The sequence below is a fragment of the Squalius cephalus genome, assembly GCF_949319135.1.
Source record: "Squalius cephalus genome assembly, chromosome: 3".
NCBI classification, from domain to species: Eukaryota; Metazoa; Chordata; class Actinopteri; order Cypriniformes; family Leuciscidae; genus Squalius; species Squalius cephalus.
Window position 1 is genome coordinate 53,207,505 of NC_137124.1, and position 17,175 is coordinate 53,224,679.

The 17,175-nt window shown below is 37.4% G+C and overlaps 1 protein-coding gene across 8 annotated transcripts in view; it reads left to right on the forward strand.

Annotated features, from left to right (window-relative positions):
• usp53a (ubiquitin specific peptidase 53a) overlaps positions 1-17,175 on the forward strand; it is a 53,022-nt gene that overhangs the window by 6,811 nt on the left and 29,036 nt on the right. For 5 of the 8 annotated variants that reach the window (XM_079865455.1, XM_079865453.1, XM_079865456.1 and 2 more), the window contains 9 exons: positions 7,246-7,489; positions 7,648-7,816; positions 9,499-9,591; positions 9,693-9,827; positions 11,823-11,936; positions 12,742-12,824; positions 12,990-13,089; positions 14,379-14,525; positions 16,553-16,702. In XM_079865455.1, coding sequence (XP_079721581.1) covers positions 7,673-7,816; positions 9,499-9,591; positions 9,693-9,827; positions 11,823-11,936; positions 12,742-12,824; positions 12,990-13,089; positions 14,379-14,525; positions 16,553-16,702 — 966 coding nt within the window. In that variant the 5' untranslated portion in view covers positions 7,246-7,489; positions 7,648-7,672. Of the gene's footprint in view, positions 1-3,919; positions 4,036-7,245; positions 7,490-7,647; positions 7,817-9,498; positions 9,592-9,692; positions 9,828-11,822; positions 11,937-12,741; positions 12,825-12,989; positions 13,090-14,378; positions 14,526-16,552; positions 16,703-17,175 lie in introns of those variants that run through there. The other 3 variants (XM_079865454.1, XM_079865460.1, XM_079865459.1) reach the window with 2 other exon arrangements.

The window sequence follows — 17,175 nt, forward strand, 5'->3', positions numbered from 1 at the left end:
GAATGTCTGAATTTTAATTTTGGGTTAACTATCCCTTTAAATGTGTTGCATTGTTTGTTTTCAAGACCAAGAATAATCAGGATTTTACTTCCCATATATTCTTAGCATAAAAATGTCAGTTTAAGCGAGTTGTAAATTAGGAAGCTGATCAAAGGAGTAATGAAAGCACAGGAAATGATCTCATCTGTAGTTCAGACATTCCAGCTCTTTATAGAATGGATGAGGGAATTTCTTACATTAGGAAAGAAGAGGAAGAGTCCCATTGCATGACTGTAACCATTACTGTATATTTTGAAATGTCTGGTTTAGTAGCTATGATGGTTTGGTGTCTAGATATGGATATAGGGCCGCCTTGTGTTTGGAGTCTAAAAAAGAATTGGGATTTGTTCCGTCAGTTGTATCAAAGATCATAAGTCTGATCACTTAGCACACCTCTCCTCAACAAGCCGTGCAATAGACCGCTGCAGGGATGACACACTTTTAGCCAAAACACAGAAACAAGTTTGCATTTTAGCACTTCCGGTTCCATCATCCTGAAGTCAGTGGGTTTTTTGAATGGGTCTGTGGTTAACAAGCTCAAGATATTTTCGTGTTTTATTCTACATCATAAAATACACCAGTATTATCCCCTTGTGTTTTTTTTAAGCTTTTACTTGTCTTGAAAATGGCGGTTGATAACAAGTGGCTAAATGGGACTACAGAGGTTGTCTGGGACATTAAACGTAATCATCACATTTATGCATTTGCATTAGGGGTGTAACGGTACACAAAAATCACGGTTCGGTACGTACCTCGGTTTTAAAGTCACGGTTCGGTTTATTTTCGGTACAGTAAGGGAAAGAAATGCAAACATTAAACTGCAGGTTGTTTATTACTATAAACTTTTTTTAACAATTTGTTTACACTTTTTTAAACACTTTTTAATAAAATATAATAAAATAGATATAAAATAAAAAAAGAATAAGAAATAAAATACTGCTGCAAAGTTCTCCACTAAATAAAATACTCTCAGTCTCAAACCAATATCACATAATAAAATATAATGAAAAATATAAATAAATAACTATGATTACAGTGCAGGAACAGAAAATAGCCCTATATTAAAATAATATTAAACAAATATATTAATGTATTATTATTTTTCAATAATCAATCAACATAATAAATTTAAGATTTTTTTTTCCCACTTTTTTAATAATTATCAATATAAAATATAGTCCAAAGCTATAGTACAAAGCTATTATTACCAGAGCATGTGATCAGAGCAGGTCATTTTACCATTGTTGCCAGCATGACTATACCAGCTCAGCAAACAGAAATCTAAGTTACTACTGAGAAATTTCACCTTATTTGAGCGGACTTTGCTTTTCCAGTGCGTGATCGGTACATGATTGGAGTGTTTGGGCCGTTAACGACAGAGCAGAACGCGCAGCGCTAACACGGACTCGAACATTGAGCAGAGAGCGCAGCGGGTCGTCGACACACACACACACACACACACGCGCGCGCGCCACGGAACGGAGAGTGCGGCGGCGCACACGAAGCGGAAAAGCTTTTTTTCGCCATGCAGTCTATTTCATTGTTACAGTGACGACGGGTAAAACACGGGTAAAACCAGAGAATGTCTAATAGGAAAAAACATTAGAATCAGCTGCAGGGCGGGATTTGCGCTGAACGCGGAGACTTCCGCCACTTAATATGTTCGTGTGGAAACACGAAAATGTACCTATGTTCCGCACACAAAATATTGCATTCAGTCATTCGGTACACACGTGCACCGAACCGAAAGCCCTGTACCGAAACGGTTCGGTACGAATACACGTACCGTTACACCCCTAATTTGCATATATGCATATAGCAGATGCTGTTATCCAAAGTGATCACTCTAAACAAGTAAACTCATCTACTGATTAGTTCACTTTCACCATATCGTTGTCTTTATAATCCAAATACCAATGGAAAAGTTCAATTGGGTTTTTGTCAAGATTTGGTTTGATGGTTCCAGTTTGGCCTATCATTGCAGGGATCTGTTTGATTCATGTCTGTTGCACAAATAGAGCTAGGTTGTCAAAGTTTATTGGTGGGGTTAGTGGTTTGTTAAAATCCACAACCTTAAAGGATTAGTTCACTTCAAAATGAAAATTGTCATCATGTACTCACCCTCAAGTAGTTTCAAAACTGTATGAATTTCTTTCTTCTGCTGAACACAAAAGAAGATATTTTGAAGAATGTCAGTCCAGCAACTGTTTGGTTACAGAAATTCTTCAAAATATCATCTTTTGTGTTCAGCAGAAGAAAGAAATTCATACAGTTTTGAAACTACTTGAGGGTGAGTACATGATGACAGAATTTTCATTTTGAAGTGAACTAATCCTTTAAGTTTGAGCAATTATAGTGATGTTTGGCTTAGCAAATACCACTGATGATCATCTAGTTAATGAACCGATCTTACAGTGTACAGTAGGTAGTGTGGATTTTGTAGCTTTCAAATGGCAGGTATTTTTGTCATTCACCTCTTTTTTTTTTTTCTGTTCTACCTCACCCTCGCTCTTGCTGGCCAAGTTTGTGTCATGCTGGGATGAATTACCATAACCGGTGGCTCATGAGCTCAGGAGAAAAAACGTCACCCATAATGTCAGCATTTTCCGCTCTCCAGCTACATCATCACCTGATTGTGGGAGCTATGATTCGCTCTGCACCACGCTGCTTTCTATTACTGCCAGTGATGATAAGACTGCAGAGGCAGGGACTCATGTTTCCAGCCTTGTGACATCTGAGAGGTCCAAACAGAAGTAGTTGTGACCATGTGTGGGTTGGTAAAACGAAGTAATAAAAAAAGTTATTAAAACATCTCTAACAAAGAAATGGGATTCTTACCCTGGGCAACTTTATCCAGGGGCTTTTTTTTCAGTAAAGCTTCCTCTGTGCTGCTTCCTAAAAAATGGCTCCTTGTTGAAATAAAAGTCAGCAGTTAGATCTTGGGTTAAAACAAAATTCAGTTTTTCTGTTGTATGTTTGCTCAAAGAAGGAAGTTCCTTTGATCTGAGTGATGGAAGTTGAAGTTATATTAGACGGTGACATTTTGGAGGATTTTAGTTTCCATGGCATGCTATAAAAAGTCTGTTAAAATATTGCTCAATGTAATGTTTATATTTCCACATTGATATTTCATAGAAGTTTTGCCCATATTTTGAATCTTATTGCCCGTGTTTTAGGGTTAAAGGAAATGCCTAACAACCTAACAATGTCCTAACAGACTACCTTTTCCATTTTTTACAGATTTGATTTCTTACATAGTTTTGTCATTTTATTAACTTTTACTTTTTTAAAAACAGTAATTTACTTTTATCTCCACCTTTTAAACTCTTTATATTTGATAGCCGATAACCGATATATTGGCAATTTTTTATATCATTTTTGAGCCTGATTACAAAACAAAAGTTTCACCATTAAAAGCCATATCCCAAGCACACTTTTATAGTGTTAACATTATAATTTTATGTAGCCTATAGGCCTATGACTTGTGCTGCACATGTTGCACTTAACTGTATTTTCCTTTTTGAAGTGATTCCAACTGGGCAAGTCATTAAGATATCATGGAAATTCATTGTCTCTTTTTCTGCATTTCTGTAATGCGATATTTTATCAAATAATGTGGTAAAAGTAATACCACAATGCAAAAAATCTTAATGGTCCTAAAGTAGTTTTCATTGTGAAATATGACCTAGACAGTCTCATGAAGATTGAATCGGCCTTTTTCATAATTTGGCTTAAATTCAGAACTTATTAATAGACTGAACAGATGATCAATAGACTTTTCAGGGGGGGAAAACACCTGAACATGAACATCATGTTCAAACTAGTTGTTGTTGGCTCAAACTGGAGCATGTGTTTGCAGAGGTGTGTCTCCAGGGCTCCCAGTCCTGAAGACGAGAGCTCTTTAGCAACACTGTATCTTAAGTGATCACCCTGGAATGTGTTCCTATGGCAGACCATGACCACATTATAAATGAGAAAGGAACCTCACAGGCTCAAGTAGGTGTTTTTGCCTTGTTTACGTGCTGCTTCTTTGTTAAATCTCAGCAGAAATACTGTTTGTGGGTCAGTGGTCAAACTGTGCTCTGGTCACCTTAAAACTACTTCTGAGTTGTTTGAATACCAGTGTGAATGAAATGCTGTTCAGCAGGTTTCCGTTTCTCTCTGTGTACTGACACGTTCTGAGAAAAAATAACATGCCTCATCCTGACATTTATGCTTTCATAAGTTTGACGACTTACTCGTTTGTAGATGCTTTTCTTGCTTTTCTGAATGAGCGACAGTCACAAGAGTTGGAGACAAATATGTAGTCTAGGTCATTTTGGGACAAACAGTTTAACAGCATTTGCTGAAACTGAACTTGAAACCAAAAGTAATCTTCTTATTTTTGGCTAAGTTTTCACCAAATCAAACGGTTCTGCGTTTATCTTCTCCAGACCTCCACACCACAATCTCAGAGCCAAAAAATGTCCTGTTCAGTTGTTAACTCTTTCCCCGCCAGACGCCAGTGTTTAAAAAAAAAAGTTTGCCAGCATTTTTGTCATTTTCACAGAATTTTCATGGCCCCCTGTGAATATGTTGTATGAATATCTAAACATGCAATATATCAAAAGAATGAACAACCTGCTTTATTCTAGCTTAAACATTTTGAGCAAAAAGCTTAAAAAAAACGCTTTTTTCTCAAAGACTACATCCAGATCAGATTTAGAACAATGATCAAAACACAGATGGAGTAGATCAAGTCCATCAACACCCAAAGCTTGCACAGTTATAGCTCACCCTGGGTCGACATTTCATCCAGTAACATTAGGCACTAGGAAGTTTTGATTTATATGCTGTTTATTGTTGATGATCTTGTTATTTTACTATGCTATTGCTTGTTTCTGCTGCTTCTTTGCCAGTGTTTTGATCAGGAGATTCAGCACTCTTTCAGTAGATGTGTAATAGCGCCCCCTACCATTCAACAGTGAAAACACGGAAAGCTGGACATTTTCATCAGTGGCGGAGAAGCGTTGTCTCATAAATGACGAATATTTTCATCAATGTCGGGGAAAGAGTTAATATTGGTATCACAGGAATGCATTATTTCAGCATGGTTTCAGAAAATCTTGAAAAGGTTCTTTCTCTTAAACAAAGCACTACTTTTGGGTAACATAGCCTAGGCCTGCTAGAAACGATAAATCAGTATAAAGTTGTGGTAATGGTTTTAAAACCGTGTAGTTATGCAGAAACTGCTGCGTGATGACGAATGGACTTTGCATTGGGCCACTAAGCAGGAAAAAGGTTGTCATCAACCAAAAATGGTAAATTATTGCAATGTTTTTTTTGTTGTTTTTTATCGGAGTAGAACTGTAGGTCTCTAGGAGAGTTTGCATACAATAAAACTCCTCCAATGCATCAGTCAGGGTGGAGAGCATGTTTTCAGATCCATGGGTGTGTTTCAAAATGCTCCCTGGTTCTGTAATAAGTACACTGCTCAAGGGAGTCAGCCATTTCTAGTGCTGTCGCATTGTCAAAATCATCCCTGGGCACTGAAATCTTTGCTACCTGGAACTTCCCAAACTCCACATGGATTCTACCCTGTGTGCTGCGATGAATGGGAATGTTATCGGGAAGCTTTGACCTGCTTTATTTGGCTGCAATAAAGATGCATGATGAACAAAACTAACTACACAAGAAGGATATTGTTTAGACAACAGTGATATTAAAATATGATACATTTTTTCAGTAATATTCTGAAATATTATCGGACCGCACTGACACTACCAGATGAGATTGAAACTTGAGCTGGATAAGGACACTTGTCTTCTGTAGAGCTGCTTTTGTCAATGCTGTAAAGTTAAAGGTTGTATCAGCGATTTCAGGCCCAAACATAAATGATCACATTCATCTAATCTTTCCTAACGATCCGCTAGCTGCCCGCCCCATAAGCAAGCCGTCAAAAAAACACGTCTCTGTAGGCAGCCTAGGCTCTGAGATCTGCACACAAAAACAGTTGGTTTCACCAACACTCAAAACCAAAATAAATAGTGTTCCAACCAATCACCGACAGGGGTGGGTGTTGTGAGGTTTTGCACTCGTGCACGGCTGCCTATGACGGCTGCACGCGAAAACCTCACAACACCCACCCCTGTCGGTGATTGGTTGGAACACTTTTTATTTTGGTTTTGAGTATTTTTTTGACGATTAGATGAATGTGATCATTTATGTTTGGGCCTGAAATAGCTGATACAACCTTTAACCAATTGATTGAATCAATGAATTGAATCAACATTGCACTAAATTTAGCTGAGCAATGACACTATTGTCTTCTCTGCTTCAAAGCTGAATTTAAATTGTTTCATAATTGATCAACTTCGCAAGATCGACACTGTTATTGAACTGAACTGAACCAACATTGAACTGACTCAAAGTGAATAATGACAGTATTGTCCTTTGTAGAGATGCTTATAGCTGAGCTGAACTCCTTTCATAATTGATTCACTTTAAACATTTATTGAACTGACTTGAGATGAATAACAGCACCATTACCTTCTGTAGAGCTGCTTTACTGCTAAAATTTAAGTTTAAAATGTTTCATTTTGCAGTATGAACACTGTTATGATTCTGCATTTTACTGTAAAGCTGCTTTGAAATTGTATAAAGCACTATATACAAAAATGACTTGACTTACCACAGTTTTGCTTTAATGCAATGTTATCACGTCATGATTGACTCATCCTAATATAAAAGATATTAAGGCCATTGCCACTGACTGAATTAGTTTTAACCGCACAATATACTGATTTTCGATCGTAAGCAACAAAGAAGCTGCCATTGTATATTTTCAGTCTTTTATTGCTTTTCTGTGCACTTGCCAAGACCGTGATGTCAGTTTGCTTGCACCTTGCATTCTGTAGAAACAAGTTGGTGCAAAGTCATAAAAAAGTTACACAATAGTGTTATTTAGCTCAGCAGTGCCAGTTGGATGAGCTGACCTACTGACTTTTGCACAGTTTTGAATGAATAGCCACTCCTCCCGTTAATGATTTATAAGGAGGTGTTTATAATGACAAGCATTTCTGTGTTGTTGTTAGCGTCTCAATTTGCAGGAATCAATGTATGTGATTAGTCGGGCTCAGATTCAAAGTGTAGATTAAATTGCGAGCGAGTTATTCAAGCAAGCATGTTCATTGCTTCCAGAATTCATGCATTTGCTTCTCTCCACAGAGTGAGTCCTGCTCATCCTAAGGCTGATGTCCTTCAAGAGTAGCGTCAGAAACATGGATGACCCTTTAAAGGTTGACTGATTCCAGCTGACACCTCATGTGTGCTTTATAACTATGCTGCGAGTCACTAGAGGCCTTATGGCCACAGTATCCGCCAACAACTCGCCAAATTCCCCAACTCAATTCAGGGAATGATCAAACCATCCTGTCTAGGACACACACATCAAGAGACCTCTTACATACAGGTCAGTAGCAAAAATAAAGGCTTTTACTCAATGATTGACTGGGAAGCAGACCTTAAAAGCCTCAAGTTAAATAGTCATAACAACCTTTTTCCAGCAGTTCCATCTTTTGTTTGTGAAATCACAATTCAAACCTTCTTTAACAAGTAACTGTTCATCAGCAGGAAGGCAAATACCCCAAATCCAATGGCATGGGTCAAGTTCTTCAAGAGACCAGGAGGCAATCTTTCCAAGTCTTACCAGCCGGGATCTATGATGTCCTTGGCCCCCACCAAGGGACTACTAAATGAGCCGGGACAGAACAGCTGCTTCCTCAACAGTGCAGTGCAGGTTCGTGTTTGCCCGAGGGAACTTTTTTCATTCTATTCATCCATTTATCTCTCTATCCATCTATCTATCAATTGATACACATTACCATTAAAGGTTTGGAATCATTAAGATTTTTAAATGTTTTTGATTGAAGTCTTACGCTCAACCAAGCCTGCATTTATTTGACCAAAAATACAGTAAAAAATGTAATATTGTGAAATTTTATTACAACTTAAAATAACTGTTTTGTGATGAAAAGCTGAATTTTCAGCATCATTACTCCAGTTTTCAGTGTCACATGATTCTTCAGAAATCATTCTCATTCTTATAATTATTATACATTTTGTGCTTCTTAAGTTTGTGGAAACCATGATACATTTTTTACACAGCATGTGTGAAATATATATCGTTTGTAACAAACTAAATGTCTTTGTTGTAGGTTTTGATCAAATTAATGCATCCTTGCTCAATAAAAGTATTAATTTCTTTAAATGAACTTAGTGACCCCAAACTTTTGAACTGTATATATATTCACAGTTCCACACAGATATTCTTACCAATGGTACTTTGAGGTAGATGAATATGGTGATGGTAATCGTTTTACCATATTATTTAATCATGAACATAATGACATTTAACATGGCTTTATTAACATTCACTGTCTAATGGCTTCAACTTTGAACAAACGAAATACTGCTACCTAGTATATCATCTACATATAAAAGTCAGATCGACTGGACTTACAAGAGTAACTTAAAAATATCACCCACCCCCGTAAACATTCTAACTAGCTTATGACTCACATTGAGTTCTGACCACAGCAACCTGTCATCGCCTCCTCAGAGTATTTACGACATCCCAACTCCACCCATCAACCCCCAAATCTTGCTCACAACAGTGTTTGTCATGCTCCTAGTCTGTTAGTTACTGCAAGCCAGTTTTCCCTCTTGGATAGGATCATGGACATTATGATTGAGTGTATCTTTTCCTCTCTCTGTTATCTTGTTCCTGTACTCATCACCATGGAGTGAAGAGGTCATACTCAGACTAAGTTGTCTGGGGCCTAAGGGAAGGAGACAAGAGTGAAGAGTAACCTTACACTGCCAGTCCAAACACACACACACACACACACACACACACACACAGATGAACATCTCTCACCCCCCTCATCCTCTGTCATAGCCTAATCTCCCTTAAGCTGTTCCACCAAGCAAGGACAATGACTCATATTTCTCAGAGTTTTAAGAACAAAATGACTCCCAATCAGAAAAGGCAAAAAAATAAATAATGCATGGCCATCGGATGTTGACTTTAAGATTGTCACTTTGAAGCGTCATGCAAAATCAGAAGAATGAGTAGTTTAGAAAGATACATTGGAGGAGAAGCACACCATTTAGAGGAGATCCCTACCTAGATAGGATTTTGAGGCAGCAAATTATGGCAAATTAAATGGCAAATTTAGATTTAGTTTTTAAAAAATAACGGTGTGAATGCTAAGCAAACCAGGACTAAATGTATAATTTTTTTGTTCCGGACCAAGAGAACTGAAGTGTGAACACACCCTTAGAAAGGAGCTGCCTATGTAGAGAGTAGACTGTGAGGCAGCTCATTTCAGCTTGGAGCAGAGATGTAGTAAATGTTTGTCATACATTGAGGTGAGGTATTTCTAAATCTGAATTTCCTGTTATTTCCATGCACTCCAGGTGCTTTGGCACCTCGATATCTTCCGACGGAGTCTTCGTCAGCTTCCAAACCACTACTGCTTGGGGGACTCCTGCATCTTTTGCGCTTTGAAGGTATTCTCATGGCCAAACTAATCACAAACCAGCATTTAATACTTTATTTAATGAAAAGTTTTTGTGTTAGTGTTAAAAAGCACTTCATGTTTGTTTTGCAGGGAATATTCTGTCAGTTCCAGCACAGCCGAGAGCGAGCGCTACCCTCAGACAACCTGCGTAATGCCCTAGCCGAAACCTTTAAGGATGAGCAGCGCTTTCAGTTAGGCTTCATGGATGATGCTGCTGAGTGCTTCGTAAGTGTCTTTGTGTGTGATTTTGTGAGTCAGAACGAGGAACTTGCCATGATATGCAAGTTCCTCGTTCCTATAGTATATATATATACTATATATATATATAGTATATACTATATACTTTTTGTAGCTTTGTTTTAACCCACTGATGCATGATGACCACTACAGATGTGGATATCTCTCAGAATTAATAAATTGAAATCGTTTATCGTTATCGTTATTAACTAAACCAAAAAATATTAAAATGTTTTTGTTAATTGAAATACAATAAAATATTAACATTAGATGAAAACTATTAAATTACTAAAACTGAAATAAATTAAAGCGTAATAGAAATATAAAAAACGAATAAAAATTAAAAAAAAAAAAAAAAAATTACTAAAACTTAAATTACAATGAAACCTGAAAATATAAAAATAAAATAAATACTATAATAGTATTAAAAATATATATTAGGATAACATTTGTGATTTAAAAGTGTATGTATGTATATGTTTTTTTTTTGGGAAACTTAATGAACAAACGAAAAGTGCATTACGATCAATGCAACATATCAGACATTTTGATATAGCCCAGGAATTCATACTATGTAATGTATTATTATAATTCCTTAATCCCTTAAATATTATTATTATTATTATTATTATTATTATTTTCTAGATAAATATATAATTAGACTTTATAAACGTATTTATCATATTATCCAATTTTTTTTTGATTTTGTGCAGGTTCTTGGTTGTCTTTGGCAACGTGACCTCTCAAATTTTTATTCAATTTGTCACATTTGTGGATAATATCCAACCCAAGTGCTTCATTTAATGTAGTCATTTTTATAAAACGTTTATAAAAAATTCCAAATGAAGCTCAGATGCTATTATGTACAGTATCCACAGCACAGTTCATGCACCCTTGTCCTAATGTCTCTCTCTCTCTCTCTCTCTCTCTCTCCCTCTCTCTCTCTCTCTCTCTCTCTCTCTCTCTCTCTCTCTCTCTCTCTCCTCTCCTCTCCCCTCTCTCTCTCTCTCTCTCTCTCTCTCTCCTCTCCTCTCTCTCTCTCTCCTCTCCTCTCTCTCTCTCTCTCTCTCTCTCTCTCTCTCTCTCTCCTCTCTCCTCTCCCCTCTCTCTCTCTCTCTCTCTCTCTCTCTCTCTCTCTCTCTCTCTCTCTCTTCTCTCCTCTCCCCTCTCTCTTTCTCTCTTTCTCTCTTTCTCTCTTTCTCTCTTTCTCTCTCTCTCTCTCTCTCTCTCTCTCTCTCTCTCTCTCTCTGGAAAGCTGAAGTAAGCATGTTTACCCCTTTGGTATGTGCAGGATTTCTCTTAGGGCCACCTAATTGCAGTAAACCTGCTTAGAACTGGGACCTGTAATCAATTTCTGTTTAGCGCAGCAGGACTGTGGAGAGTCAGTCATTACCTCAGTAAAGCTCCATTTACAGAGCTCCCCTAAACAACACAATCAATGAATGATCTCTATCAAAGCAAGCCTGGAGTGCACAGATGCGTTCACACTGCTCTCACAGTCAATGCAGGTTCTCTATCAGCGCTTGGCTAGAGAGGCTATCCCGACAATGCTTTTGTCTGTTTGTCCGGGTTGCCTTTTTATACTGAACTAGGACTTTTTTAAAACAAGCTAATCTTTACTGGGGAAAATTAATCTTGCCTCCTTTCAAAAGGCAAATTGGTGTCAACAGCGCTATTGGTGTTGCTAAATGTACCCACGGTTCTCAGGTTTGAAAGGGTGTATTTAAGCAGATAATAGGCTTGGGGAAAATTACTAAAGCTTATAGTGCATTCACTTCATGCCAAGGCATCATTGTACCAGCCCAATCAAATCCATTGTGTATATATCTGGTAATACAGATTCATTGACATGAAAACAATAATTTCTTGTAACATAATTACTGTGTGTGTGCGAGAATATGTATTATTATTATTGTTTTTATATACTTTTGTGTAAAATGCCTCATGACACACACAAACTGTAGGCTTTTGTATTTTTCATAGGAGAACATTCTACAAAGGATTCACCTGCACATCGCGCCAGATGATGATATCGACGCCTGCACATCTAAATCTTGTATCACTCATCAGAAGTTTGCTATGGCACTTTACGAACAGGTATTGTAATGCTTTAATACTCCTTCACACACGTGCATGCAGACGCGCCTCCTGTGAGTAATAGAGAATTGATCGCTATCCTGCGACGGTGGTTTTCAATCAGTCGGGTACAGTGGGCGGAATAGTCATAGGGAATACTAATTCAGGATCCATTCCCTCTCCTTCTCTGAGGCATGGGAACACACACAGCCCTTGTAAAAGTATTGTGATTGTATTAGACGTTAATAACATGGTACACGTGTGTGTATATAGTGTGTCACATAAATTACAGATTAAACGCTTGGTCATTACATTTTTATTCAGGTTTTATTCAGCAAGGATGCATCAAATTGATCAAAAGAGACAGTAAAGACTTTTACATAGTTTAAAAAAGATTTCTATTGCAAATAAATGCTGTTCTTTAGAACTTTCTAGTCGTCAAAGAATTACAAAAAAACAGTTTCCACAATAAACTTAAGCAGCACAACTGTTTTGAACCTTGTTTTAATTGTAATAATATTTCACAATATTACTGTTTTTACTGTAAGAGACTCATTGCATAATACATAAAACCATGGTTAAGCCGCAGTACATTTTGTGTACACGAGAGACTACCCTGTAAAGCAATGTGTGATTTGCTGTTTGGACACAAAAAAGTGTTCATTGTTGTTTTTCCCATATAAGGAATTTTTAAATTGGTTGCACCCTCAGGTTGTACACAGTTTATGTGGGTTGAGACATCTCTTACATCATATAAAGTAGTGTAATTAAGGCTTAACATCATATATTAGCATGCATCACTGTGTGTGTGTGATTCCCCCCGCAGTCAGTGTGTAGGAGCTGTGGTGCATCGTCCGACCCGCTACCCTTCACTGAACTCGTACACTATGTGTCCACAACAGCCCTCTGGTAAGTGAGACCCTCTCCAGCCATCTTAGTTGCCAGAAACCTGAGATGTGTTTTTGTTGGTATATTGACCTAAAAAGATCAAAATACCTGAAACTATGTGATTTTTGTTATCAAATTCCTTTTTTTATCTCGGTTTCTCTCTCTTCCTCTTTCTCTGCACTCCAGCCAACAAGCCTCAGAGATGAGAGACGAAAGGATGCGCCCAGATATGTTTGGGGAGTTGCTAAAAGCCGCCAGCACAGTTGGAGATATGCGTAACTGTCCGGTAGGTGTCTGGTAATGTTGATTAATAATGTAGAATTTACTAGAGCTTTTAGCCCTTAGAGGACACCATCATGCACTAATATGATGGCTCTTTCTGTGATGTGATGTGATGTGATGTGGTGTCATTAAGCACACACAAGGACAAACACACATACCCTTCTTATCTGATATTCTGCAAGTGTAACACCTCTATGTGACGGCAAGATGAAACACGAGACCGGAACGTTCCTCTCGCATATCAACACATTCTGCATTTTTAAACAGGCGAAGTAGGAAGTCACATCGTACTAGTCACTGTCAGAAGCATGCATCTCATTAAAGTAATGAAATGTTTGGTAAAAACATGGTTATTATAGTTAACTAAATCTAAAACCTAAAAAAAAAATCATAAATCATAAAATCATGAATTAAAATGAACATTAACTGCAATAAAAATATATATTTTTTAAACATAACACTTATTTCAAGGTAGTTGCCAAGGCATTTAGTTTAGCTGAAATGCTAAAATAATTGAAATAAAATAATAAAAACTACATAGACGCATTTAAAGGGGACCTATAAAGCAAATTCACTTTTACATTGTTTTTGAACATAATTATGTGTCCGCAGTGTGTATACAACCACCCTGTTATGGTAAAAATACATCCACTCTGTTTGCTATTTTCCACGTAAATCAGAAACGGTTTTTCAAATGAGCCGTTCAGGAATGCATCCATTGGGATGTCACAGTGGAACAGGCCCAATTAGCTTAGCTCCTCCCCTGAGTAAGCTGTACACAGTCCGCTATCTTTATCTTGTTTGTTTCACATTGTTGTTTGATTTACATTAACACCACAGAGAGAACCAGGTACTGTATATTAGGCTGCCACTTTAAAACACATACATATCTAATATGTACATGCGACTTTCTTTCCCAGCTGTTTACGTTCACAGACATAACCGACTGTGTTTATGTGAACTTTGTGTGTATTTGACAGTTTAAGCTTGGTTTAGTGGTCACGTGGCGTGTGGGTGCTCAGAAAACCACATATCAGAAGTTTAAACTGATATGGCTTTAAATTGCATGCAACTTATAAACTTTCGTGATGACAAAGAACTGCAGTGTCATGTTAGCGTAACCATGATAGAGATTGTTGGCAGAGTATCCAAGGCACAAGCTGTAAAGGCTCCACCCTCTTCTGGAAAAGGGGACGGGGAGCAGCAGCTCATTTGCATTTAAAGATGCACACACAAAAACAGTTAAAAAACAAATAAATAAATAATTATGTTTTATCACTGTCCCTTCACTAGAGTAACTGTGGTCAGAGAATCAAGATCCGGCGCGTGCTGATGAACTCTCCAGAAATCGTGACCATTGGATTTGTGTGGGACTCAGAACATTCAGACCTCACTGAAGACGTCCTCCGATCTCTCGGACCACACCTCAACCTCTCAGGGGTAAGAATGCTGTCTAGCAAACTTTCTCAAACACTCTGCTTCACCTGGTTCATTTCAGAAAGGTGCTTGACCCCGTCCTAAAGAATCCAACTACAAAAGCACTACAGTGCACCAGGGGATCATGAAACAATGCTTTGTAGAACGTCTTAGTGACACAGAATAAAAGATTTGAAGGAAAAATTGATTTTTAATGTACTTCCAGATTGGTCACATTTGATTATACTTTACAAGGTACTTTCAAATGTCAATTTGGTATAAATTTGAATGTGTTGAGGATGAAATAAAGTCTTCAGTTTTACTTGCTAATAATTATGGTGGCTGGTGTGCCATGGTATATACTACAATACTGGTTAATACCATATTCAAATAACATTGATTTACATTGATGGTTTTTAAAGAGATAGAAAATTCTGTCATTTATTTACCCTTGTGTCATGCTAAACCTGTAAGACTTTCTTTCTATTGTGGAAAACATTCTACAATGCAATAGAAGTCAATGGTAACCAAAACGGTTTATGTCATACAGGTTTGAATTTTTGTTGTTGTTGAACAATCTCTTTATATGTGCATTAAAAAAATCCAATCAAACCCATGGAATTACCATGATGCATGTCTGAAAACACATTGCAATGGTACTAAAAATATGATCGTTGGTAAGAAGAGTATTTTCTATATTTCACGCTTAGGAAATAGATGACAATCTGCTAATCAACTTTTAGCTTACTCGTTTATATGTCATTGAAGACTGTAGTGTGGAAATCCAGTAAGAAACATCTTATTCCTGGCTCTTATATAAAATATAGAATTCATAGGAAGCCTCCATCCAGATTAAATGGCTATAAAAAGCTTCTGACCTCACCACGGTTACTCTTTTTCAGTTATTTATTTTTATAGCACATCTGGTACTGGTGTCATCGAGGCCGATTTATGGTTAGTGCCTTGGAACATATGTATGAAACAAAGTAGGAGTTTATCCTCTTCATAAGACTGAGGTTGTGTAACTGCATCAGTGACTGCATAGCCCACGCTTGATGACCAGAAAGCCACTACAGTGGAAGGTCATCTGGCGTCCGAGTGTGTAGACGGCCTTCATTACCAGCCTCATATGTGGGAGTATAAAGTCATATTTGAGAATTGTTTTCCACCAGATGGCCGTTCTGTTTGTGCAGCTGTATGCATTTTATATGTTAAAATGCATCTGTAGGTGACCTTACATGTCTCCTTATAGAGCTGTACAAACAAGCATAGTGAATTTGGTTTGGCATCGAAGATCTAGATTGGAAGAATCAGTTCTTTTACACCAAATTGTCACAAATGCTAAATAGCTTTCATTCTACTTTTCACCCACTTCCACGTTACCATCCTCCAGTTGGATTAGTCTCAGCCGAAACCCCCTGGACAAGTACAAAGGCTTTAATTCATTCCCTAGTTCTCCATGTGATGTTGGAGACTTCAGAGGAAAATGTCTCCCCGCCTGCCTGCAATCCATTGTTTCACGAGCCTCCAAAGAAAACCAGCTATTCAGGAATCAGGGGTGGAGGAACAAGTGTTGGTTGTGCAATAGCTGCTTTATTTAAACTTGTTTCAGCAAATACATACTTTTGCGTTTTGTCACCTACTCCTGCCTTCTAATTCTGAAGACTCTTTGGTTTTTCTCAGAAGACTGCAGTCTAGTACATGAAACTGCTGTAAACATGCACCCAGAAACTATGAATGTGTCATCGTTTACTCGTGTCGTTCTAGACTTGTGATTTTTCTTTGTTTTTTTGGATGTTTAATTGGATGTTTATGCTGCTCATGTGCGCACAATTAAAAGTAAATGTTGACTATGGACTGTCGAGCTCCAAAACAGCCTGGAAGTATGAGGAATTGTGCTACTTTAAGACATGAGGGTGAACAAATGATGACATGGTTAATAAATTGTATTAATTAAGTTAATGCAACATTAACTAAGGGAACTTATTGTGAAGCGTTAATGATTTTTGGGTTGTGTTATGATTGTCTAATAAATGCATTTGTGTTTGCAGCTCTTTTATCGTGTCACAGACGAACGTGCAAAGAAGAGTGAGCTGCTATTGGTGGGAATGATCTGTTACTCCAGCAGACATTATTGTGCCTTTGCCTACCACACCAAATCATCCAAATGGGTTTTCTTTGATGATGCCAATGTTAAAGAGGTAAGAATATACTTACCTGTTATGGATTGAGTCCTTTTCTCTATACATTTACACATTTGCTATTCATAATTCTAGCAACTACCCAGCAGTCCTGGCACTGGTGATGTGCGTTATTAAACAAACATTCCCTCCGTCCACACATTTAAATATCTAAACATTTATACCATTTTCACTGGTCACATGGTCGCTATATCCGTTTTACTTCCTGTAACTTGACACTGCAACTGTTTCCTCCTTTTTCACACTCACTCAAAGAGTTTATAGTTCACTGAAAAATAATTTGGTGGATTTAATTTGAAACTGGTTTCACTCAAAAATTGCAAATAAATTTCACTATTAATTACAAAGAAACCACAAGTAACTCATTGTTGTAAATGTGATTTTTTTTTTTTTTTAGTATTTCCCTGTTAAACTTACTCCAATAATCTGTTTTATTTTTCCTGTGTATGTTTCTTCACCAAATCTTTAATTTA